Source organism: Girardinichthys multiradiatus, chromosome 19 (genome assembly GCF_021462225.1).
Source record: "Girardinichthys multiradiatus isolate DD_20200921_A chromosome 19, DD_fGirMul_XY1, whole genome shotgun sequence".
NCBI classification, from domain to species: Eukaryota; Metazoa; Chordata; class Actinopteri; order Cyprinodontiformes; family Goodeidae; genus Girardinichthys; species Girardinichthys multiradiatus.
The window spans coordinates 6,757,462-6,784,330 of record NC_061811.1 but is presented as its reverse complement, the minus strand read 5'-3'; the positions used below and the strand labels follow the sequence as shown (position 1 = coordinate 6,784,330).

Here is a 26,869-nt window from a genome sequence, read left to right as displayed (position 1 = left end):
AGAAAATAAGCAAGTGATCCTCTGCTGTTTTAATACAAAGAAAGCAACCATGTTAAATTTTATGGTTTTATTTTAAGTTGAAGAGACAAAATTTCAACCAAACATCCAGAAAAAGGAAAAAACATGACATAAAGGTATACACTGATCCTCAGCTTCCTCCACAGATTTTGTTTTGGATTAGGGATTGAAAAAAGGCCCTTTATGACCTAAATGGGATTTTTCTTTGGGGACTCCTTAATTGCCTCAGTGGTGTATCATTGCCAAAAGACTCAGTCGTAATCCATCTTTACTTTTCTGGCTAAAGCAAATTTTTTCTTGTCAAAGATGATATAATTGTCCCATCTATTGGCCCGTCAATGTTTTATAGTCACCTTGCACCATTAGCAGAAAACAAATCCAAGCAATAATATTTCACCCCTGTCTCAGGGGGGTCACGGTGGTTTTTGGGTCATTTAGCATTTAATCAAATTCATGTCAGAAAGTTCATCTTTTGGCAACTCTTTGCTCTGAGAATGGAAGAACTGTCTCTGTGGACTGCTATGCTTTAAACACTAAATGAGTTGAGGTCAGGAGTATCTGTAATTGATTTATTGATTGATCTGTGTGCCACAAGCAAACATTCAGGCATTGGGGCAGATCAAATATTTCTTTATTGCTATGACATGGAAATCAGTGTTTACCGTTTTCCTAACACAGAGCGAAGAACATAACATTAAAAGCTTAAATAATTCCTAAATTAAAATGTGTTAAAGTTACATTTGATTATTTCACTATTTAATTGTTTCATGGTTCCTGCCATGCAGTGCACAGTAACACCAAACTGGTTAGCCTGAACAGCAAGGCAACTTCCGACCAATGGCACTGAAAAGCACCATGTTTTCACTCCCACTGACTTAGATTAGTAAGGGATGGATCAAATTAGCTCATGATAAGTTCAGCATGCAACCATATCTAGAAGTATTGTATTATTCATTTATAGTACAATACTTCTAGATACTATTAGTAAATAAAATAGGTATATCCCAGCAAAATGGTTAAATAAGTATATTCAATAAATTATATATGTGCAAAAACATGCTGAATAATTTTTATACTGCAGAAAAATATGATCATGACAAACTTTAAACAACAAAAGAAAAGCACGTCCCCTGACGCAAAACTGACACAATCCTTGGCTACAGTTCATTTAGTGAAATGAGACAGAAAACAGGGTTTTGTACAAGGATACTGTGTTTTTGAAGCACTCAGTAAAAACCTGTGTTAAGAGTTTACAGCACAAGATGGGGGTGTTGGACAAGAATGCAGCAAAATGAGCCGTACTGAAAGATAAGATCATTGCTCTGAAGCATACGATAATTTCCTGCAGGAAAGGGCAAGTAAACCAACTGTTCCTCAAGCAGTTCAAAGTTAATTTTGCTTTTGATATGGAGAAAGTGAGAAATGACTGTGTTTGAAATTATGCAAATCAGGCCAAGATGCCATTTTTAATAAACTGTTTTAAAGTTACTAAATCAGTGTGTCTCATAATCTCTAAAAAATAACTGAGAAAAAGGAATTATTTTCCCATAAACTGAGCAATTTCTACCACACAAAAAAGCAAGGGCATTTCTGTGTTTGTCAGGATTAACCTTTAGTAATGATCAAAATTAAAACCACCATTACTGATTATAAGTAAAATCAACTGGTAATAAACACAACTGAGAATTGATTTTGCCATTCATCACACTAAGGTCTGTTCACCAACAATTAGCTGTGGAACAATCCAACTCAAAGTTTTATACCGAGGCAATTAATCAGGTAGATAATTTTTTTAATGATTAATTTCATCCTTACTAATGTTTCAGTCTCATTCTTTGTCTAATTTCAATTTGAGAAAGGAGAGAAAGATTGATCAATAATTCAAAATCTGTGAACCACCTGGGTCCGTCAACGTTCAGCACCAGAACCACCACTTAAGAAAAAACTGAGTGTTTTGCTGTGGTCTGAAATTGAGGTGTTCTATCACCCAAAAAAAAAAAAAAACTGTTTTTCAGCTTATGAGAATTACACACCTGCATCTCTCATCTGGGCTGAGGGGAAACCTCAGCAGAAAACAACTGTTGTTTGTATGGAAGGTCATTTTGACTCACAGGCTGCCGGTTTGGACAAAAATCTTTTGGATGTCTGTGTGGCTTCCCAGTTTGGTTGCAGGTTAAAGTTGGAAATTAAGGAAAAACTACTTAAAGAAAGTTATTGAGTGATGCAGAGCACACATCCAAGACACAACTAAATAAAAATCTTGCAAAAACTAAACTCAACGTTTAGACAGGGGTCTGAAACTCCAGTCCTTGAGGGTCAGCGCCCTTGAACTTTTAGATTTGTCCCTGATCCAACACACCTGAATAAAATGACTGGACAACCTCCTCACTATGCAATCAAGTTTTACAGAGCCCTACTAATGGTCTTATGATTTGATTGCAGTTTGTGGAAGCAGTGACACATTCGGCAGTTGCATGACACTGGCTCTCAACGATTGATGTTTGAGACCCCTGGCCCGGATGCTCAAAGCAAAGCATAACAACCAAATGTTGTGGTTATGCCGTTTAAAGTGTTCTAACATTCCCATTCTCATTGGTTTAAAGTTTAATTTAGGTTTAATCTAAGCCACCCAAGCCCAGGTTTCATTTAACAACACTAATTTGGTGGAACATGGCAGTTTATGTAATCTGAGTAAAAACGAAATATGAAATCACTTGAATGTGGATTGCACAACACGGGAACTTTTTGCAGTTGGCATTAAGAAAGAGGAAGGAACAGAGGGTGGAGATGAATTAAGATCCTTAATAATTTAAACAGTTTCCAACTTTTGTTTTACTGTTCTAATTGTCATTTTTTCACTGTCAATTAGGACATATCTAATCCAGTAATATGCTTCAAATCCTGTCAGATACTCCCCTGGAACCCAGAGCTTTAAACATTTAAAGTCAAAAAATCAAAATACATTTTGAATGACTTTTGAAAACTTTTAAATATATATATTTTTCTGAAATTCAATCTTGATCAAGTCATGACAATACTTTTGCTATGGTAGCAAGTCTACTTTGTCTTGGCCAGTGGGGGTCAGGTCATACGGCTTGGGTTTGGTCGCTATGAATGGGGGCTGGGGTGTTTTCTTTCAATATCTTTTGTGAACCAATAAGCAAGAGTTCAGCTGACTGAATTATCATTTACAGACTGCCCACTGCATCTCCTTGTAGCTACACCCACAAGGCACTTTCATTACATGGAAATGTGAAATAGGATGTAAAGAATTAAACAAATTTTCTATGACATTTAAGATATTTAAGCTTCTTCTAAGTTAATGATAGAAAGAATATGTATATGGACGTGAAGAAAATGAAATTTAAATATTTTGGTGTTTGTGCACTTTCAAATTATAAATATGTTAACAAAACACTTTCTATCTCTTTTTTCCATCAAAGTAATGACAAACGATCATATAAAAAATGATAACTCAACATATTACAGTACACAATTACAAATGCTTGTCTTTTCATCAAGAAGGAGATTATTTCTATAATATTGTTAAACATTTCCGACCTTTTTTGGCCTTTATGTAAGATTATAAAAAGTATTTCTATATATACTTTTTTTTCATGTATCAGCAATATTTACAGCTTAATATTGCACATATAGCATTTATTACACAGTTCTTTTGTCTTCGTCCATCCTGACAATAAACAACCTGGTGTGAAAATGATGCTACTGTCCCTTTAAGAGCACCAGTTCCAGCCTTTCAACTGTTTTATACAAACGTGACAAGCCAAGCGTGCCGGCAGCCAATGAGAGGCGAGATCTAACCGCGGGAGATCTAAATTTCGCGGGATCAAGTTTGGCGCTAAAAAAGACTCTTCTTCTCTTGTATGGAGAGTGGTGCCCTGCGCTGTACGGACTGTAGGCTGGGATTGGGTCCGAATTCCGTTTCAGAGGCTGACTCGTTAACCTGGATCCGAACTCAGAGAACCTTGACAGCGTCTTTTTCTTGTATAGCTGGATGTTTAAATATGTTCATTTATTTAGAGAGCCTTTTTTAGTCACCGGTAAGGGAACTTTCCTTTAAACTCTGTTGCAGAACAAAGGATAATACCATTGACTGCACGCTAAATGCCCTAAAATAATATAAGTAAGCACGCTTATATTGCATGTGTTACGTTCAGATTTATCATATTTTAGGTTGATCGTAACAGAGCCTGTTGTTCTAAGCCAGTGTTGTTGTTTAGTAGCAGCATTTCATCTCTGTGCTCAGCTCACAACAAGCTTCTTCCTCCGCTGCATCAATCCGGTTAAATTTAGTTTACTCGGGAAAATGATGCGGATACCCAGAGGCGTCTCTCCCGCCCCGGCTCGGCCGCCGATGGGGCTCTCCTGCTCTCAGCAGAAGATGAAGGTTTTGACCACCGGCGGAGTGAAGACCGAGCTCTTCTGCACCGGACTGTCCAGCCCGCCGATGAGCACGGTACCGGTCGGATACTTCACCCAGATCGGGAACACGACAGCGGCCGAACAAAGAGCCAACAGTCTGTACTCAACCCCCCACGGACCGGACGCGAAACCCATCAGATCATCCTCCGGGCGGCTGCCGGTACACACTCAGACTTTCTCTGCAAACATAATGCTTTACACAGTGCTTGATCAGTGCTGCTCGGCGACCTGTGGGCATGTAGGAGGCATAATTATTGATTTGCATAGGCATCCATGTTTAACAGGGCGCACTCAGTTATGTTCTGACGAGATACGCCACAGAGGGGCTTCTGTGCTGCGCTGCTGCTCTTCAATCAATGTCTGCTCTCTTTTCTGTAAAGATTGGGGACATCTTTCTACCCGTAAACCAGCTGTAGCTAGAGGAGATCAGACGCCATGCTTGTATTGATGGTTTGGATGGGATGAGGAAGGGAGGTTGTTCGTTCACAGTATTTGAGGGGGGGGGGGAAAGTAGGATGAGTGGCCCCGTTGCTGGTTTCCACAAACAGGTAGTGCAGAGAGAGGCATGACTAGACTAGTTGAGTGCAAACAGTTTTTGAACAATTTGGTTTTGGTGATTCCACACATAGACAGCTGCTCCATCTGCTCGAGTCATTACCCTACACAGAACCTGTAGAACCTGTTCTTGCAACCGAAGCTGCTAGAGCTGCTGGTTGGAAGTCATAATTGAACAACTGGTGTGGTGAATGAAGGCATTTTCCTGTATAATGTGCTGTATCTGTCCTGGGAGTAGGTTTATATGACATTTCCATGGTATCATAACCAATAGATAAAACACCACAGATTCACTGTGTTTAAAAGATCTAAAGCAAAAATGTCTAACGATCCTAGGGCTGATCACTGATCTCATTTATATAAAACAGGAAAACATGCCTAACATTCCTACTGGTGCTAAACAATTCAATACATCAGTTACTACACTCATAATAACTTTATCGAGAACATTTATTTGTTATTTTGATACATAGACTTTGAAAGTGCAACTGGATACTGATAGCTGACCCATGCCTAATCTCTACATAAAACAGTGTGCTCTGTCACATTAAAGGAGCATAGAAAAATATTGATGATTCTTATAAAAAAACACTTAACTGTAAGGTTTTGCACTACATGAGGGTTAGGGGTTAAAGTTTGGGCAGGGTCTTTAAATCTCCTGTTTAACCCCCCTACCCTGAAAGCCTGCCTCCACTAATAGGCCTCACAAGAAGATTATATGGATAGTTGGAGACAATCTACCACCTGGCTCATCCTAGGCCACAATGGACCAGTGTATCTACTTTGTATCTGTTCCTACATTTTTGCATCACATTGCAGAAATTTGACATCTCCTTTTCTAGTTTGATATTAAAACCAGGCCACGTGGCAGACGTTTTAAGTCAGAGGTTGATGCAGCGGCCTGGGTGGGATGAGTGGACCTCCAATAATCCATAAGCAGAAACTGGGAACAAGGAGCTAATGTGCTTTGTGTTTTTACACTGGTGTCTGGACACATTCTGTCCTTGGATGTGTTAATGCCAGATATTACGGATGAGCAATATGAACTAATAGTTACATCACAATTTTTTGCTGCATGTATTAACAGTTGCAATATAAAGTATGTAAAAAAAAAAAAAAGCTGTATATCCATGACTGCATACTGCTTTAAAAATGAAAGCATTCCCAATAGGGGTGCACCAACCGATCGGCCAGCCAATACTTACGTGTGCAACCGATCTTATCTACTTGTCTAACCTATTGTGCACGTTTTATTTCTTTTTAAAATGTGAAAAAGGAAAGATTAAAGGAACTGCAATGCTCTAAACTTTTGATTTATATTTGAGAGCACCCCCTCATGTGCAGTTAAAACTAGTTTGTATTGTTTCATGGGTATTGTTCAGTGTTTTTCAATACAATAAAATTGGAACATCGAAAGTGTACTTGACCTTATAACACCTGACAGAATCGGTAAGTCAGGCTTTTTAAAAATCGGTGATTGGCCAGAAAACTGCAATCGGTGCACCCTAATTCCCACCATTACTTCATTCACATGTATATTATCACAAAGGCCTTTAAGTGTTGTGTGGAGCTAGACCACCTAAAATAACTACTTTCAGTTATAGTTTTAAAGTGTAAGAGTGTTTACAGATATGATCATATAGCTTATTGTTATTATTACAACATGACTAATTCTTCTTTCAATTCGTTTTTAGATTATTCTGACACTTCTGTATTTATGTGATTTAAGAAGAAAAAGGGTCTAAAGATAAAAATATTTTTTTAAAAGGTCTTCTGCATGATTCATTTATGCAGACGTTAGTTATAGGTGGGGCATGGACCGAAACATGTCTGACTTGTTCATGGTGGAAAAGAAAGCCAAAAGCAACAGCCTGACTAATCATCCTACATGGTGCATTTCTTAAAATGAATGTGAAATGTATTCAATCATAAAAAGCTTGGTTAATTGTTAGTTTTCAACATTTATCAATATATTTTAGTAGCACATCACATGTATTGTCAGTGTTTCTCTCAGATATGTTGCAGCTTTGTGGTTGTTGATGATTGCAGGAAATATTGCTTTTTGGTGCACAGCTCACTTCCTTTAACTTAAGCAACAGAATAACCACTGTTCTTTAAAGTTTCAGGGCAGGTAACCAGATACTAAAGCAAGGTAAACATGTCTGCAAAGCAATCATGCTTGTTGTCATCAACATCAAGCTTGTTCATAATGTGTCGCTTTCTAAAACGCAGGTTGGTTTTTAATCCTATCTCTACTGTAAGGGTTACTTATTAGTCATGTTCACTGGAGTAAAAGGCAGTAATCGGTGACAAGCACGTGAGGTTTAACCAGGGTGTGGTGAATGTGGATGATGTTGTGACCTGCTGTGAATTTATTACAGTATACATGCCTTCTTTCAGAGTCCAGGGAAGCCCTTTCTGTGTGTGGCAACCACCTCAGATGAATTTAACAGCGGATTTCAGAGTAGGGGGTTTCTTATGGTGTCTTGTGATGACTTACCTCACTTCCCCTCAGCCCATTGTGGCTAACTTCATATGCAGAGTGATGCCTGGGTGTGACATTTGCCATCCTAACAACTGTATGCATGCCCTCTTCCTATCATTCGCCTTGTTTTACCACACCCTAAGGCGAACCCTGGCCCAGGACCGTTCTGCTCTCTGTAGGGCAAGTTTTGCATTTCAAAGCAGCCTTTCCCCCCTTAGCAACCCACATTGGTACATTTAAAGAACAAGTAAATTGTATTTATATAGCATCTTTTCAGTTATTATGAAACTGCACGGTGGCGCAGTTGGTAGCACTGTTGCCTTGCAGCGAGAAAGTCCTTGGTTTGATTCCTGACTGGGGGTCTTTCTGCATGGAGTTTGCATGTTCTCCCCGTGCATGCGTGGGTTCTCACCAGGTACTCCGGCTTCCTCCCACAGTCCAAAGACATGCCTGTTATGTTAATTGGTAACTCTAAATTGCCCTTAGGTGTATGTATGAATGAGTGTGTGCGTGGTTGTTTGTGAGTTGCCCTGTGATGGACTGGCGACCTGTCCAGAGTGTACCCTGCCTCCTGCCCATAGACTGCTGGAGATAGGCACCAGCTTCCCCGTGACCCACTATGGAATAAGCGGTAGAAAATGACTGACTGACTGACTGATAATAAATAAGTAAAAAGCAAAATACTAAACCGTAAAATTAGATAAGATACAATGCAGCTACTGAAAGTGCTGTCTGTTTTAGCAAGAACAGATCAACAGAGGATAGGAAACTGGTGGCGATATATGGCCAGAGAGCATTGGGAATGTATGAAGAAGTGCCATCGTGTTGCACTTTGAAAGTCCAAACCACAACCAGAATGTATTCTGCTCTAAACCATGATGGAAGGAAGGCAAATAAAGCACAAATAAAAAGGGACCAACGACAGAGCCATGTGGAGCTCCCTTCTAAACAGCAACCAAAGATTATTTGAAGTTCAATTTTTGCAACACAAATACTTGTTGATAAGTTCGGGGTAAAAAAAAATGGCAGATTTTCTTGAATCCTTGAAAATCAACAAGTCATCAGATTCTGAGGGTTGAATCAGGGTTGCTGCTATAAAAATGAGAGGTTTAAATACTGTTGTGCTAAATGCTGTTTCTCACAGTATCCACTTTAGAAATAAATATCTGAATAACATTCCCAGAGTCTTTTTTTTTTTGAGTTGGACTGTATTGGCAATAGCATCAAATAACAGTTTTTCACCACGCCAACTAAGAAACAACTTGGAGAAATAATTTGCTCCAACATCTTCAACCATTGTGTTCAAGTAGGAAAAAAGATCTTTTAAATGGAAAAGGCAGAAACAGAAACCAGCAGATTTCCTCAAACACTCAGTTTTTATTTAAGATCATTTCAAAGAGAAAATCCAGTCATTTTATCAAAGATACGCACTTAGATGAACTGGCCAGGGTTGTTTTAATATGAAGAACCTTATCCAGAACGTCTCAAGGGCACTTGTTGAAGTAGTTAACTAAATAATCCACATCACTGCTTTTTATAAAAAAGAAACTAAATGTCGCTGAACTTTAAAAACAAGAACTAATTAGATAACAGAGTATTAGATAACTTAAAGTCAAAGCACAAATTAAATAAACTACAAGAACGATCAGAAAAACAGCCGTAAAAGTAGCCTGTGGCACATTGGAAGTGCATTAACTAAGAGACTGAACTAACGCATTCCCAGCACATGAAATGCAAACTGTCATAGGGTCGAGTCACCAGAAAAATCCCTCATGCAAAGAAGTACAATCTAATTCCCCCACCCTAACACACACACACACACACACACACAGCTGCAGAGTGAAACCGTTGGTCCCTTTCCTACAACCTGTCAGCAGGTCTGTCTTTGACTAGAACTGTTGCACTTTTTGAAAACTTCTGTGGATGGATTTGCCCACTGAGTGCATGAAGGAAATCTTGAATAAAAAAATAAAGAGAATACAGTTGTGGTTTTACCAGCTGCCTTTTGGGTTTGTTTAGCTTGCTCTGGCTGGCTGTGTGGTTTAAAGATTTAAATTTACCCTTCCACGGCGCTCATGCTGGCTGCGACGCTCCAGATGTCGTCAGGCGACAGGTGGGCACGTCAGGGAGCGCATTTGGACAACAGCAGCTTTCTGTTGCCTCATCTCTCACATGAGCACAGCTGCACGTGGTTGAGGACTCGCACAATCTGTCATGTATGAAAAAGTCAGTTGTCCAATAATATTCTGTTACCAAAATCATTTCAGTCACCTGGTGAGTACCGTGGTGACAAAGAGGCCTTTGTTCATGGGTGTTTATGAGAAGACATGAAGCATAGAAGTGCGAGAATAAACAGTTAGGTGAGGTCCCAGCCAGATGGAACAGATTAACCCGTGGGCTCAGGGACTGAGGTGAAATCCCACACCTCACTGGTTCTGTCACTACTGTTTTCTGTGAGGCTGCATAGTGTGACTGGGGCAGTGATTACTGATTGACAAACTTCCCCATCACCAGTGAAGGTTTATTGGTCTCCTTTATTATGGCTGGGTTTTAAGGGTGTTGCTGATTTGCACGAAAGAAGAGTCATCCAGGAGAGGGGGTCCAGGCTTTGGACTTTCACTTTTGCTATGTGTGGTACCAATTAGAAGTCATATAAAAAAAGCAGCTTAGTTGATTTTTAGATTGCAAAGTAGAGATGCACCAACGGATCATCCAGAGATCTTAATCAGAAAGTTTCCTTTGATCGGCTCCAATTAGTTCACAGGAAAAGCTGAAATATCTTTCCTTTTTATCAAAACAAACACTTATGCCTGAACAATATCTAGAAAATACATTCTTTGTACGTTGTGCCCACCACACTTCAGGAGCTCTAGCATCTCAGTCACAAACACATAGATCCTGTGTTGGCATAAAGGGCAGTTAGACTTTATTTATCTGTTTGAATCAGTTTTTTCAACCAGGCAGTCTTTATGGAGCCATCTTCATTCACAGCAAAGGCAACACAAACTGGTTTATAAAGGATAAAACCAGAAAGCACTGGAAAAACACACAAATAACAAGGACAAAAATGAAGGAGCTAAACAAGTCCAAGCATGACAATATAAAACACAAAGGAGGACCAAGAAAACACAATTATGTTGATGAGAAGGTGACACTAGAGGTGGAGCTAGGTAAGATCACAAATAGTAGAAAAATAGAATAAAGTAGAAGTAACGTAAAACTTAGATTTGACTCAAACAACTAGTATAAAACTTCATAAAAAAAATCAGAAGTGAAAGAGAAATAGCAAGTCCAGATTGGGCAGGAAAACCCTGATCTCTGTTCCAAAGATATGTGTGAATTTGATTGAAACAAGATGCTTTGATTTGTCTGTACATCCTATATTTGTGCAGAGGTTTGGTCAGTGTCAGAGGTTGAGGGACAGGAGGGTTGAGAGTCGATGAGGTCAATAAAGGATTCCAGAGACATCCTGGCACTTAGGAGGAGCTGGGTCAAGAAGCAGTTGCCCCCTTCCCAAATCTTTTTTGATCCAAATACAATGGGCCCCCCTTCATGCTTGGGAAAGTGTGAGGGAAGCACTTTGTTGATGCTCTTGGGGACTGCTGGCACATTTATGACTCCAACAAAACCCTATTCAGTCCTTTTCCTAGCATTTGTTTCATGGTTTGGACTCGCCCTGCTCATTACATTTGAATAGACCAAATAGATGGATTAAACAATTAGGATGGTGCATTTTTCTCTGCAGATGAACCTTACAGCAAAATCTAGAACTCTTAAGAGTTACCTTTCAGTTTAGTTTCACTTTTATTTTCTAACCTTTTCTCTGCAGGCAAAAAGGAAGCTGGACCTGGAAGACCCTCTCTACCTGCCCGAGTTCCGCACACCCAAGGGCAAAAGTAGCCTCGCAGCAGGACTACCAAGCCCACGAAGTGAGTCAGCTACGTGGAGCACATGTGGGCAGGAGGTTACTTATCTCAGCAGTAGATTTATTTGGGCTGGTTTACATTATTGCAGAGGATAGAGGGAGTTCTGGTAAAGTTCAGATCAGACGGGAGGGTAATAGGACTGGGTTCTTTAGAGGACTGCATAGTGGAGATGAGAAAATAAGGAACCCTTGTGGGTTGAAGTGGGACTGGATCCTTAAGGATGGAGAATGGGTCGCTAAGATTCCCAGTTCCAGAGAGAAAGTCAGCAGTTTGTTTTAGATAATCTCACTTATTGTTGTTATTCATATTTGTCTTAAACAAATATCAATAAAAGAGGGGAGGTTTCACTCACATGCAGAACTAACCGCTAACCGAGCTTCCAGTGTTTCTGGACAAACCAAACCCCACATTAAAGCGCAACTAATGATCAACACTGCATTTATGTAGCACCCTATAAGCCCCTGACGCCTCGGTGACTAAATCTGCAATCAGTTAAATCCTACATTAACTGATAACCACATGAAGGAGCTAGGAGAAGTTCAAATTGTCTGGTCAGAGAGAAAATGTCATGTTTTTGGTCTCCTAACTGCTCGTTTTTTATATGAACGCGTTAAGCTCCAAAGTCTCCAGGCGAGCGGACGCGCTACGACACTTCGTTGGGCTTGCTGACCAAGAAGTTTGTGGGACTGATCGCAGAATCTCCTGATGGAGTTCTGGATCTCAACTGGGCTACTGAAGTTCTGGAGGTCCAGAAGAGGCGGATCTATGACATCACCAACGTCCTAGAAGGGGTCCAGCTCATCCGAAAGAAGTCGAAGAACAACATCCAGTGGCTGTAAGTCTAAATGCAGAGCAGAAGATGACAGTTCAGGAACTGATGCTCCCGTAAAAACAAAATGTTGAAATCTTCTTAGCTAAAATGTAAAATATTTTTATTCTGTAGTTGTAGAAATGTATCATTAAGTGCAAAAGCGTTATGTGGACCACAAACATGCAGCACCTTGCACAGGTGTTCAGGCCCCCCTGAACCTTTCCACATTCAGTCAGGTCACAGCCACAAGCTTCAACCTATTTCATTGGGATTTTAGCGAGTTGCAGAGAAAACAGACATTTATGGTTCATCATCATTGTGATTTAATCATTTATAAAGTACCTTACAATCCAAAGGGCTGTACAGGTAAAGAACAGATAAAATGCAAATAAAACCAAAAGCAATAAAACACAAGGTTAACAACATCAGCAATAAAAACAGCAATAAAAGGCAAAGAAGAAACCAGGACTGGCCGTGCTCTCCGGAACTAAAATTCAGTTTAAACAGATGAGTTTTTAAAAGAGATTTAAAATGTTCCAGCGGACCTCACAGAAAGAGGAAGACTGTTCCAGAGCCTAGTACCTGCATCTGAAAATGTTCTGTCTTCCCTGGTCACAATCCAAATCACGGGAACATCTAACAGCCTTTGGTCTAGAGATCTTCAAAGTTCACTGAGGTAAAGAGGTGCCAGACCATTAAGACATTTAGCCAGTGGAGGGGATACAAACCCGAAGTGATGTGTTCATGTCGTCTTGTCCCACGTTAGCAGACGGGCAGCTGAAGTTTGAACCAGCTAAAGACAGTGAAGGAGAGACTGATCAATCCCACAACAGAGGAAGTCGCAGTTGTCCAGTCTAGAAGTAATAAAAGCACCAATAACCCTCTCAAGGGCATCATGAGGCATTATTGATTTCACTAATGAGCCTCAGATGGAAAAAAGCTAGACTAAACTACTGTACTGACCTGTTTATTGACTTTAAAATCTAAATCAAAGATTACCCCAAGAGCCCTAACAGAGACACAGACAGCCAGAGGAGTCCAGTGACCGAACAGCACTGCTGCTTCATATCAGCAGGTCAGATTTGCCAAATAAAATGACCTCTGTCTCTATATCATTTAGACAGAGAACGTTCAGCTCCATCCAAGCTCTCAACCCTGCCAAACACTTCAGCAAGCTCTGGGATCCACACGAATTTACTGGATGATTAATATGAATGTCATCCACATACAATTGGAATGACATAGACAAGGAGATGTATAATTAGGATTTAAACAATTTTAAGACTGTGCTTTTAGTACCAACAGACTGCTCCAGCCTTGATTTTAAAATGTCAAAAGCAGCAGTAAGATCAAGGAGAAGAAAACAGCAGAATCATCAGTTAAAAGTAGATTTTGTTACATTGTTTTCTCTGTTTATAACATTTCAAAAAACTGAGAAAGGACTAGAGAGTGTGTTAAGTGAGATATGATTGTAATGTCAAGTTGCAGACTGTTGCAGACCTGGAGGAACTCAGCTTCAGTGCTGTGGCAAGAGCTAAAACCAGACTGAAACTTCTCATAAGTATCATGAAGCTGCAGGGGCTCTTGTAGCTGAACAAAAAAACTACCTTCGCTCAAAGTTTAAAAAAATGGCTATTTGGAAATTGGCCTAAAGTTTGATAGATCCGTAGGGTCCAAATTGCTCTTCTTTAGAAGAGGTTTGGACAGCAGCTTGTTTGAAAACAGCTGGAACAGAACTTGAAGAAAGAGAGTTGGTAACAAAATTCAGAATCCAAAATTCAGGGTTTTAAAAAGGATTTAAAACCTCCTTCAACAATCTGGGACGAATACTGTCGACAGGACAATATGAAGGCCTCAGCTGTTGGATTATATCTAAAATCTGAGTGATGGACATAGGTTCAGAATGATGTAAAAAAGCTGAGGATACAGGAGTTAAGCAGGGTTAAGGGTGCAAAGTGGGGGTAAAAACCTGACAGCACGGACTTTGTAGAAAACCTTTTACAAAGTAAAACAGAAGGAGTCAGGCAAGAGGAATCAAAAGGATTCAGTTGGGAATTCGGTGAATTAAAATGAATTTGATGCTTGCTGATGTTCTCAGAAACTAAACTTGAAATAAAATGAAGGTCAGCATTTCTAACAGCAGCCTGATACTCAGACAATTTTTAAACATCTCCTGCGAAGTATGGTTGAATGTGCATATTTCATCCTGTTTATGTAACTTTAAACCTGGTCATGTCAGAGAAAATTCTTGTTTTTAAAAACCACACAAGCTGAATCATTTATTGTCATTTTAGATTGAATTTTTTTATTTACTGTATGTGTGTGTGTGTGTCTTTAGGATGGGAAATGTTTTTGAAGGCGGTGTTGCTGGGGGTGAAAAGGCCTTTGCTCTGAAGAGAGAACTGGGAGACCTGGAGAGAGCGGAGAGATCCCTGGATGACCTGATTCAGTCCAGCACCACTCAGCTCAAACAGCTCACAGAGTTCAAAGACAGCCAGAAATATCCTTTCCACACAGCTCTGCGCCCATCGTGCCCCAGTTATCATCAGTGTCCACTCACGTGCACAGACATTTTATTTCAGCTGTGACCCTTAACCCCTCACTGCACTCTGGGCTATGTGACGTACCAGGACATCCGCTCCATCGCCAGTCTCCGAGATCAGACGGTTATTGCTGTCAAAGCTCCTGCTGAGACCAAGCTGGAGGTGCCAGACACTGCTGGGGTGAGGCTGAATGTGTGAATACAACAACGGACTCTGTTTTTCTCCCTCATCCTGTGTCTGCACATTTTTGTAAATGTAATGTATTGATTGTTGGTTTTCCTTTGTCTCCCTGCAGCAGGGCTCATTGCAGATCTATTTAAAGAGTAGGAATGGCCCTATAGAAGTTTACCTGTGCCCTGAGGAAGGACTTGAAGATGCGAGCCCTGTTAAAAGTGCTGTCACCCCTAAAAAGGAAAACCTCGAGTTACCAGTTACGACCCCAGCAGCACAACAAGTCCAGAGTGTAAAAGAGGAGGCTGTAGAAGGTAGGTCTTGGATTCTGGGAATCATTTCCTGTACTTGTACCTGTTCTCAGTTCAAAACTATCCTCATTGTGTGGTAATCAAAACAATAATGAACTCTAAAATGGGGAATAATCTATATTTTAATAGAGGCCCTGTGTGGACAAGATGTTAACATGAGTTCTGGCTGATTCAGATAGAAGTAGACAGTTTTAAGTGTGACCGTTCATGTCTGGCAGTGGAAAAAATCTTTTTAAAGGTGGTTTTTGCATTATTATAAGTAATCCCCCATCATTGCCTGGTTTTAACAATGGTATTTTTCAATATGTTTTGGCTAATCTGGGAGATGTAACTGCTGCTTCAGGGAAGTGACATCTGGCCAGTGGGTGGTTCTTTGATCCATCTCAGAGCCGTCTGAGTTCATACTGCTAATTTACAAAAAAATGTCTCAAAGCATCTCTGAAATCTGTCCTCAACCAGCTCTAGGTGCATCCACAGCTGTATTTAGTACCAAATACAGCTGTTAGGTCTTGAGTAGAGGATAGGTCTACAGTGTTGGAATAGTTTGAAAAGGAAATCTTTTCTCGCTTATTTTATCTGCAGGTTTTTCTCATCATACAGTTAAGTGTTTCTTAACTCTGCGACTAATCGCCCTTGTCCTCTGTGTTTTGCCTTCGTCCTACACACAGTGAGTGTATCCACTGCAGCTCCACCTCCAGACACCTCCTCAACAGCTACATCTGCTCCCCCTCTGCTCGACGTCGAGGGTCTTCTGGGTTTGCCTCCGAGTATTCTTCAGATCACAGAGGACCAGCTGCCTGGCGCCTCGTTCACCACAGACCCCAACACTCCCTTTGTCAGCTTCTCTCCATCTCTAGACCACAGCGACTACCTCTGGAGCCTGGAGGATAGCGAAGGGGTGTCGGATTTCTTCGACACCTACGATCTCGGAGACTTATTGAAGAGCTGAGGCTGAAAATGAAGGGGGGGCCAATGATGTAGGAAAAATATGGGAAATATTTAAAGGAATGCCTGATTGAGGCAAATAATATTACACTATGAAGCCATTGCCTATTTTTATTACTTTAGAGCCAGTTGTTGGATGTACAGTGTAAACCATTTGAACGTATTGGGGTGACTGAGCTGGCGTGCAGTCAAGAGTTGAGCCGCCTCTAAGAACTAGGAAGCAATCTTAAATCGCGGGGATTTTGGGGGTTTGGAGGAACATTTTTATACAGTGCTGAGATTAGAAACTTAAATCAAAAGAGGAGGAGCTTATGTATGCATACCATTTCATGTGGAGAAAATGTGAATGTTGGTATGAAGCGAGGTTTAATGTGACCCAACTCAGGATTTCTTTTTCCCCCAAAGCCTAAAAGGATTTGACCTATAGGGGGCAGTCTGGGATTATGTCAGCTTTAACTCTATTGCAGCTTTATGGGATTTTAACACTGGATAAAAGTAAGCTGTAGCCGCAGCTTTGATTCAGTTTTCACTTGTATCACAACAAGCTGTGATTTAGTCCAGCCTCTTATGTCTGTGTGAAATTTGTGCAGAGTTACTGGACGTACCATGTCTGATTTTAAAGGTGCTCATGTTGCTTTTGTCCCATCAGGTTTACTGTTCCCTGTCTGAAGTTTAGTATCAGGTCCTGTATGTGTTCGGTGCCAAAGCTGTGCCAACTGAGACCGAACGCCCTGTTTGATGATGTAAATGATAGCTACGCTGAGAAGCAATCACTGACGCTCTCTGGTTTGGCAGCTTTGATTCTAATCTGGTAGCTTCCTGTTAATCTGACTTCTGGATTTTGCAGTTCAAAACCACTATTGTATTTCTAATTAAACATTCTAAAATCAATTGAAAATAGCACTTGTATTACAGGTGAGGTGGGAGTGGGGGTTTATTAAACGTTTTTCTGGAAGCGTTCCAGAGATTTGAACATTTGAATTTCATGCTGAAGTTTATTTTTTGGCTTTCCCTCTCCAATGCAGAGATAAGCTACCAGCCCTGTCCTAACAAAACTTGAAAAATGTGTTTGTGTGTTTGGCAGCTTGGTATATGGGTGTCCTGGTGTGTTTGTGTGTGAGTTTTTATTGAATAGAATAGAGAATGTAATTTGAAAATTTGTAGAATATTTTTTTTTTAATGAGCATTTTTTTGTTGTTGGTATTTGTACATAAATTCATTTGTATTTATACCATTTTTTTCAGGATTTTTGACTGTTTTATAAGACTTGCAGCACTTAATATTTTTTTAATATTGTGTGTTCTGTTTGAAGTTATTGAATAAATACTTTGTTTACAGTTTGAGTGAGTATGTTTGAATAGACCAGCCTCAAATCTCCTAAACTTATTTGTCCCTCTGATCAGACTGTTGGATGGTTTGATATTTATCTTTCTGTTACACACTGTAAAAGCAGATGGTTTAACTTAGAGTCCATTAACTGTATCTAATGGTATCCCTCAGGGGTCGGTCATAGGACCCCTATTTTTCAGTCTCTACATCAATAATGTTGACAGTAAAGTCACTACTGAAAATGTTCATTCATTTGCTGATGATGCTGTCATCTGTAGGTCAGCATCCACAATCTGCCTGGTTCTCACTCACCTGAAGTTGCTTTTAGTACAGAATAGTCACATTTCTGTGACTTAAAACTGATTTTAAGTTAGAGAAAACAAAACTACTGTTTTGCAATTCTACATGTAAGACACTCAACCTCCCATCAGTCACCACATTGTTTTTGAGAAAACTCAAACTGGAACTGGGTTTAGAACTAAACCCTGTTTGTGTTTTGGGGTTTGTTACAGCTATGCTTACAGTTGAAACCAGATATTTACAAATTCTGTGTAGACACCGCCTCTGTTTTTCTCAAATTAAATCAGACTAAAATGTTCCCATTTTAGGTCATTTTTCCACCTGGATCAGTCCCAGGGAAAACATGACAGCTGGACACCATCTCCTGCTTTAGAAAATAATAGGTGTTGCCTGATCAACGTGGTGAACCAGAATCACTACTGCTAAAGATGCTGCTGCTTTGCTTTCTTCTTGTTCCTCTCTGTTTTTGATTGTTTACCCTTTTGTGGGTTTCATGTAATGAACACTCTTCATGCTTTGCCCACTGTGTTGCCTAACAGCTGGAAAACCTTGCCAGGCTGACAGACTTAATGTCCAGACTAGTGAAGAGTGCATATAGTGCTGAGAAAAGGTATTTACCTCTTTATAGACTACTTTTTGTATTTTTTTGTTTTAAAAAACAATCCAAACCTGTCTAGCCCTATTTGAAAAATAAATCAAACCCCTTGTCCAACCATGAATTAATGTAATTGATTGTTTTGGGAAAGTTAAGTTCAATTTCTCTAGCCACACCCTGGCTTAATTGACTGTAAGAATCAAGAAATTACTTAAATAGAACCTTTCTGACATCATGAAGTAGGCTAAAAGATTTCTTAAAGGTAATATGCTCTGATCAGAAATAGATGAGAAACAAAATTCACTGACCTCTAATGGCTTTGTAAGTCTCCAGAGAACCACACTAAAAGTAATTATCCATGAATGGAGAGAACATAGAACCGTGGTGACCCTTCCCAGAAGGGGCCAGCCTACTGAAATCACTCCAAAAGAACCCAGAACATAAAAAGCACTGCAAGCCTTACTTGTCTCAGTTAAGGTCAGAGTTCATTCTTTAACAATAAAAGGGAGAACGAGCAAAAATGGCCTACATGGGAGAGTTCCAAGGTCAGAACCAGTGCTGACCAAAACTTTTTTTTTAATCCCAGTGTTCCCAATAAAACATCTCGATGATCCCCAAGACTTTAAGGGGAAAAGGTGGAGCTTTTGGAAGGTATAAATCCCATTACAGCTGGTATAAAATTAACAGCATTTAAGAAAATTATCATACTGACAGGTAAACTTGGTGGTGGTATTGTGATGGTCTGGGGCTGCTTTGCAGTTATTGCTGCCCCCAATAATTGGCTGCTGCTCAACCAGTTATTAGACAAGGTTGTTTTTGGTAACTTTTTTCTCCTAATAGATGAAACCATAAATCAGAAACTACATTTTGTATTTACTCAGATTACCTGTGTCTGCCATGAATACTTGTTTGATGATCTGAAACATATAAGTGTGAGAAAAAGAAGAAAAAACAGCAGAAACCTTTAAAGGAACAAAACCATTTTCACAGCACTGTTCACCAACAGACACTTAAAGATGGCACACACCTGGGTAACTCCCCGTTTGAATCACTGTCACCTAGAAAACACAAACAGAGATCTCAGACAGTGATGGAATGATGCTCCTCTAATCTAGTTGTGTATTTACCACTTGTTTATTTTATTTATTTAGATTTAGTACACTTGATACTGAGATTTTATCTATCATTAAACTGATGAATGGAAATATGTAACTTATGTGACGGAGTGGCCACACTGGGCTGTATCATCTTGCACATCAATCAATAAATCAACATGTTTGCACCAAATCATGGGGAGAAGACCTTATTCAAAGACAAAGACGGTATTTATTGTGACCATTGTATCCAATCTAAAAGGATAGTGTTACTGTTTTGCCTGTAGAGGTCAGTCTTGTTTTATGTCAGTTGTAACTCCAGTGTAGTTTTACAGGATTCTTCCATGCATATATTGTCACCTTCTTATTTTGGCCAGTCCTCTCAGGGGTCACCATAGCAGATCATCTCACCTTATCCTTTGTCTCTTCAATTGTTACACCAGCCATCTCCATGTCCTCCTTCAGCATGAATCTTCTCCTGGTTCTTCCTGATTTCCTCAGGCCCAGCAACTCCATCACCAACGTCCTCTTTCACATGTATCCGCTATCTCTTCTCAGAACATGTCTAAACCATTTCACCCTTGCCTCTCTAAGTTAATGTTCAAACCACCCAACCTTAGCTGTTCCTCTGATCTGTTCGGTTTTAATCCTTTCCATCCTGGTCACTCCCAGTGGAAATCCCAGCCTCTTCAATTGCTCAGGTCTGACAACTGTCTCATGGACTTTCCCTTTCAATCTTGGTGTTATCTATCGTCACCTCTATTTTAGAGTGTCGACTGTTTTCATTGGTTGACCTCAGGTATCTAAACTCAGCCGCCATCCATACAATGACCACACCCACTTGTCCACGCAGCGGGGAATGGTTGGAGGGCTGTTGCACCATGAGCAGGTCCCCAGTCCATCACAAGGCTTTACAGGATTTAATCTTTGGTAAAACGTAAGCTGGCGTTGTTATCAACCATTCACAGGGTGTGTTTACAGTTTCTTGCACTGCCTAAATGAAGATATAAATATTTTCTTTAGGCGCAATCTCTTATACAAACTAAATGTGCATGTTTGTTTAAAATCTGGGCAGAGGTAATAACTGATTTTGAAGGTTCTTCAAAATCTGTGTGCTTCTGACGACTCGCTAACTGTATTTCTAATAATAAAGACTAAATATTCCAAATAACACCTTCAAGGTCAAAAAATAAACAACTAAAATATCTAAATAAAATAGTTATACTTCAAGCACAAGTTTTGATTCTCGTTTTTTGTTATCAAACCTTATCAGTTGTCATGTCTCTAAAATACTTAGAGTTATGGAAACCTTTTAGTCTTCTAGCCCAAGTGAGTATGATGCAAAGAATGAATCTCTAAAATCCTCAATAGCAGGATTCATTGCTGTTTAAAACATTCAGCAAGACCCAGGAAGTACTTTTGATGTTGAAACAGTGAGACTTTGGCCACTGATGATGCTGAGCTAATGAAAAGTGACATACCCAGCTGAGACACAATACCTGACAGGAAGAGTGGCAATGCAGCAGAATGCTTTATAAACACATCTAGACAGGCTGACATCATTCCCTCTGAGCTGGTTGCTTTGGAAACGAGATCTAAAAAGGAGGCTAACAATAGGAGGTCAGAGTTTAGTGGCCCATAATGCAAATGTGCAAAGGCATCATGGGAGAAAAGACAGTTGCAGGAGAATAGGTCACCACTTTTTAGATCTAAATGAGTAGATCTTTACTATGTTCCTAAAACGTTGAAGCATTGTCAGATATAATAAGATGCCAAAATACAATATTTATACTTCTTTTTCACATTTTGTCACATTCTAACCATAAACATCAGTGTATTTTATAGGACTTTTATTTGGCCAGCATAAAGTAGTGCACTATTATGAAGTAGAAGGAAAAAGATCTTAATAGTTTTAGTGCATTCACCCACAATACTTTGTAGAGTCCCCTTTTGCTCCAAGTCTTTTGGGATATCTCTACCAGCTTATATTTTTGCACATTCATCTTTGCAAAAAGCGCAAGTTCAGCCAGATTGGATAAAGAAACAGAGACCACTTAACTGTAATGTTTTGGACAGATCTTAATTGGATTTATGTTTGAACTTTGATGTTTAGGGTCAGTGCCTAAATCTCCATCCCATACTCAAGCTTCTCAGATGTTTTCTTCCAGGATCGTCCTGTGTTTCGTTCCAACTATCATCCCATTAGCCCAGCTTTCTTGTTGCTTTTGATGATAAGCATCCCCACAGCATGTTACTGCCACCACCATGTTTCACCATTGGGATGGTGTGCTCATGGAGATTTGCAGTGTTAATTTTGCAGGTAGGCCAATAAGTAAAAAACATTTTCTTAGCTTATTTAGGGATATTAGAGTAAAGGGGAGTGAATACATAGTAATGCCAAACTTTTCAGATTTGTATTGCTAAAAAAATGAAAACCATGTATTCTGTTCCATTCATTTCAACTATAATGCTCTTTAATGTGAGAACGTACAATAAATGTTTACTTGCTTTCACCTCTTTCTGAATATTCTGCAAGCTCAACAACCTTGTTCAGTTCTTCCTCATGTGATGTCACATTTAGCCTAAGGTTTACGGGTTCTGGAAATGTTTGGAGGAATAATAAACACCTTCTATGCACACAGGCATTCAACCATAGCAGTTCCTTCTGGTGTCTGCTAGTCTGACCCAAACTCAGGTGTCTGTTAAGTGTCTATTAACACATACTGCCCACAGCTGCTCCTGTGTTTAACAAGAAGCAGTGAACTGAAGTGTAAGGTGTTGCACACAGACACAGCATTGATGGTGTGGTTTATATGCTCCTTAAAGATTTTGAGCAGCCTGCTTCTGTTACAACTCACCTTGACACAAACTGCAGCAACAGTTGGGAGCAAAGGTAACAGTGGTTGGCTGAAAACAAGAGGAATGCCTATTTTATGTTCCTCCAGCCAGGCTTATTTTTAGAGGAACAGAGCCTACCAATGTCACTGAGTGGGTCTCAGCATCAGTTTAGAGAGTGGGCTGTGTTCTAAAGTCTTGGGCTTAGTGACAAAAACAGTTATTGGGCTCATAATTATTCATATGCCTAGGAGATTTAAATTTAGTTATTTTTGTTCAACCAAGAATGTTGCTGATTGGAAGAGAGAGAGCTAGAAACCCCTTCTTATAATTCCTGAACAACTTTGTAGCATGCTTCAACAGGTATTTGACGATTTATGTTTGGTGATATGCTTTGACTCTTTGAGGTTGGAGGACATCTTTTCCATCACCCTAATCTTTAGTTCCCTCCACTTTGAACTGTGGCTGGGCTGCTCCAAAAGGTTAATATCACTTCCAGTCAAAGGAAACTTGTTCATCAAACTAAAAGATTACTTTAAATCCAAATCCACAAGAGGTATAAACAATTTTCAACCTAAGTGCATATTTAAAAATAGGCTGTGTTTATATGAACGACATTCTCCCTGTGTGTTGGTCAGTTTTTTGTTTTGTTTTGTTTTTACCGTGTCCTGTCCGGCAGAGTAGCACTCAGAATTGTTGTCTGAGTACCAAGAAGAAGTTCAACAGATTTACTTTCACAAGTGGAGCATTATGGCTAACACTTCAATGTTCTGCTTGATATTTATCAAAGAAACTTTATTAGAAACTGCTTTGGGATTATTTCAATTGCAATGGACACTGAGATGGAAATGAAAAGGAAAAAATAAGAAGCAAGAAAGAGAGATACGTGGGGTGAAAAGGAAAGGGGAGAGAAGAAGAAAATAATGGAAGAGACAAAAGGATGAAGCGATTACAAGATAACAGCCAAGAGGACTGCTTCTACGCCTGCAGAAACATTCATATTAACAGCTTTTTACCAAAACGTGCACGGTACTTATGAATGCAAGATGTATTTAGTGGTAACTGTGCTTCAATATAGAACATCTGTGTATCTCTTAACGCCTGAATCTAAACACCTGTGGGTCTGAGTGTGAGCGCGTTTGTGTATACAAGGTTTCTCCATAAAAATATGCAATAGCGAGTGTGAGGAGCCACAGACCTGCCCCCCTGGACCTGAGACAGACACGGAGGAGATCCGAGCCACAGACATCCAAAGGCCCACACAGAGCACAGTGAAGAGCAGGGGAGAGTCCCAGGGGAACCACCCTGCACCCACAGTGCAGAAGCCCCAGGGAGCTTCAGTGTGCAATGTGTTGCTCAGTTTAACAGATAATAAATGTAGTATTGGGTGGGGGGAAAGTACCAAGGTAATTTAAAGAAAATATTCTCTGGGCTTACCTGTCTAAACCTCGTCATTGTGACGTTGTGAAATGTGTCTTTTGTGAAAGGCTTATATGAATCACAAAACACGTTTTTCCAGTTTCAAAAAGTTTTTGTTGCTATACCAGGTGAGGGAACAGACAGTGTTTCAGTTTGCTGTTTCTTACACAGCACTGGACTGAATGGATGCTGTTCATTTGTTTGGCCAGGAATGATGCAATTTTACAAGGCAGGTGATGAAGCTCTGAAGCAGACCCCTTATTATGTTTAATGCACCTCCTAGTCTTTTTGGTGAGCAGCTGAAATACTCTTGTTGAACAATAAATCCCCTCGCCCCCCTTTTCCTTCTCCTCTCCTCCTGTTTTTAGTAATCTGTGCTGACCGGGCGAGGGGGTATGTTACGGTAAGCCTGGGCCTCTTTCCTTGACATGGGCTGTAAATTGATAACAGGACTTGTGGAGCTGAGTCAACAAGCAGAGCGATCTGAGTGGAAAGTGGAACCCAATGCAACCACTCCAGGCAGCTGGGAAGCATGCAGCACAGAAATCCTGCCTGCTGTAATCCTCACTGAAAGATGTTTATATCAAAGAGAAAGAGAGAAGCAGGGAGCTATAAGATGACCTAATGCTGCAAAGAAAAGGGTGAGTTATTAGCTGGTAATACAAGGCAAGAGAAACGTTAGTAAATAGTGTTAAGGAAGAGGTTGTTGATATGGGAAATGACAATATAAGTGAGGCATATGGTGTTAAGAAAGGAAAAGGGTGGAGACAAGCAGGGAAAACATTAAATGAGTCACTTAAGTTTTTGAATGCAGACAATACAGCTTGTTTTCAGCTCTTTTATTCTCTCGCTGCACCTTTTTCTCACATGAACTCCTTGTCACTTTCTTCACTTGTCTTTAAATCCATGGATTTACATTATTCACAGCCTGAGCAGGCCGATTTGCACAAATTCACAATGAGCTCCAGGCTGAAAAGCTGGCAAACACACAAAGACATAGCTTCTTCACATGGGCCACCACGGAGATGAAGGAGCGTTTTGTTGGTATGCTGCAAGCCCCTGCATGTCTGCATGCATGAATGGAAATGTAGGCATAAATATTTAACACACACATCAGAGTGGTGATAAATGCATCAGTGCAAAGTGCCCCTATCTAACCCATCCAATTCTCTGCCTCTGAATGAATATTCAAACACACGCATGGAGAACAAATGAGGAGCTCAAAGTGGGTCACAAGATCTAGGTATTCCGCTGTTTATTGCATGCTCTTACTTTTATGTCACACTGGGTCTTTCATAAAATTTATTGGTTAAAGAGAAGGGTTTACAGCTTTCATTTTGTACACTTTGCATGTTTTTGTTCTCTACCTGAACTGGTGGGAGAAAATGAGACTGCTGGTTGTTTGTTGTCAGAAAGTTTTTGCACTTCCAGAGAAAAGTGTTTGATAAGTTTCTGGACACTTTCACTTTTATATTTACTGCATGTGTGTCTGTGCAACAGCACAGGGATACAATACTACACACCTCCACAGATTTTAGTTATTAATAAATAAATAAATAAAATATTAATAAAATGGGTAAGTGTGAATAAAAAATGAATATTTATTAAATATTGATAAAAAACACATTTATTGATCTTGATCAGCATGAGCTGATCCATTTAAAGGCCATACAGGTGAACTTCCTGCCATGGAGCCCAGCTTCGCAAAGCACATGACTAATAAATACCCCGTCAACAGAGATCCCCACCTGTGTTCTGGACCTCTTCACCTCCTCCAAAGTAACCAGCTGCTTCTCTGGTTAATGCTGTCCTCACTCAGCCTGTAAGTTTAGGTGGATATCTATGTCTTGGTAGGTCTGCAGTTGTCCCATCCTCTTTCCATGTTCAGGTGATGGTATCGAACAGAGCTCTGAGAAATAAATGTTCACAACTTAAGGTATTGTTTTAGAACCTAACTCTGCTTTAAACCATCCATCCTCCATAACGTTCTCCCTCACCTGTCTTATGTGCTCCTTGGTCTTCATGATGCTGTTCTCTAATGTTCTCTAACAAACCTCTGAAACCCTTACAGAACAGCTATATTTATCTTAAGTAACACACAGCTAGACTCTGCTTACTAATTAGGTGACTTCTGACGGTAACTGGTTGCAATGGGTTTTATTTCGGGGTTTCAGGGTAAAGGGGCTGAATAAAAATGCACCCCACACTTTTTCTGACATTGTTTTTTAGTCACTTTACAATTGTGCACTGGTTTGTGTTGTCTGTAAGATAAAACCCCAATAAAGGATGTTAAAGTTTGTGGTTGTGAAGTAACAAAATGTGAAACCGTTTAGGGATATGAATAGGCTTGCAAGACACTGTACTTTCTCTTGTATTCATTGAGTAGCAGCTCAAGTAGAACAAATAAAACCGTTTAACCACAAAGTAAATCCATTTTGTCCTTAGATGAATGCAGTGAAAATATCCTCCTATTCCTCCACAGCTGGAACTGTTTCTCTGTATGTCCTGTAGCAGATTTTGTGGTTTGTGGCAAAAAGAACTAAAGCAGCTTCCTCAAATTATCCGTGTGTACTTCGAAGTGTATTATATCACTGCTCACCCTGAGGCAACGTTCACCGATCCACCTCCTTTCTTCGAGCTGAGAGGCTTGACAATGCCGGGCATGCAGGACTTGTATTACATAGTCTTGCAGTTTTTTCAAATCCTTTTTTAGCCTCTGCGTGTTTTCTGAAAATTTCAGGAAATGTCAATGAAGGGGATGGAGGAAGTTCAGTAATCCTCCTTCAATGAAAAGCGTCTCTTTTGTGAGGCATGAAGAAGGAACTTTAGAATCTCAGCCAAGACGGGAAGCATGTCCAGAACTCTGCATGCAATCCTACATACAACTAAGTTTTTGCTGGACAAAAAAGAAAAAATGCAAGAAATGTGTATTTTATGCAAACTGCTAATAAACTCAGTGCGTGGCAACAACTTATATTCGATAAGTTTTTAGTTCAGTCTGAGATTCCCTCACTTCATTCATTCAAATTCCTCCATTTCACATCGCAAAAGAAGTCTTCTGCTTATCCATGGCGACCGCTCTTGAAGTT

At 39.9% G+C, this 26,869-nt stretch overlaps 2 protein-coding genes and 1 long non-coding RNA gene across 6 annotated transcripts in view; 2 read left to right on the top strand and 1 right to left on the bottom strand.

Moving 5' to 3' along the window:
- Nucleotides 1-3,923: 3,923 nt before the first annotated feature.
- On the top strand, nucleotides 3,924-17,548 carry e2f2 (E2F transcription factor 2). Of its 4 annotated transcripts, none has more exons than XM_047346225.1 (8): nucleotides 3,924-4,079; nucleotides 4,333-4,621; nucleotides 11,331-11,430; nucleotides 12,043-12,262; nucleotides 14,577-14,738; nucleotides 14,847-14,961; nucleotides 15,077-15,266; nucleotides 15,932-17,548. In XM_047346225.1, exons 2-8 carry the CDS (start codon nucleotides 4,346-4,348, stop codon nucleotides 16,210-16,212), a joined length of 1,344 nt encoding a protein of 447 aa, XP_047202181.1. In that variant the 5' UTR covers nucleotides 3,924-4,079; nucleotides 4,333-4,345; the 3' UTR covers nucleotides 16,213-17,548. The 4 variants fall into 4 exon arrangements, with proteins under 4 accessions (XP_047202181.1, XP_047202180.1, XP_047202179.1 ...); XM_047346224.1 differs by having other exon boundaries at nucleotides 4,286-4,621; XM_047346223.1 differs by having other exon boundaries at nucleotides 3,924-4,162; nucleotides 4,286-4,621.
- Nucleotides 12,611-26,869, bottom strand: LOC124856034. Its single transcript, XR_007035224.1, has 5 exons — nucleotides 26,380-26,869; nucleotides 25,529-25,689; nucleotides 19,460-19,490; nucleotides 19,319-19,349; nucleotides 12,611-13,031 (listed from the first exon to the last, which is right to left on the bottom strand). It is a non-coding gene; the product is annotated as an uncharacterized LOC124856034 (long non-coding RNA).
- Nucleotides 24,310-26,869, top strand: part of asap3 (ArfGAP with SH3 domain, ankyrin repeat and PH domain 3) — a 46,218-nt gene continuing 43,658 nt past the window's right edge. Inside the window, exon 1 of the mRNA XM_047346222.1 lies at nucleotides 24,310-24,421. The gene's annotated coding sequence lies outside the window, so the exon portion shown is untranslated. The remainder of the gene's footprint in view (nucleotides 24,422-26,869) is intronic.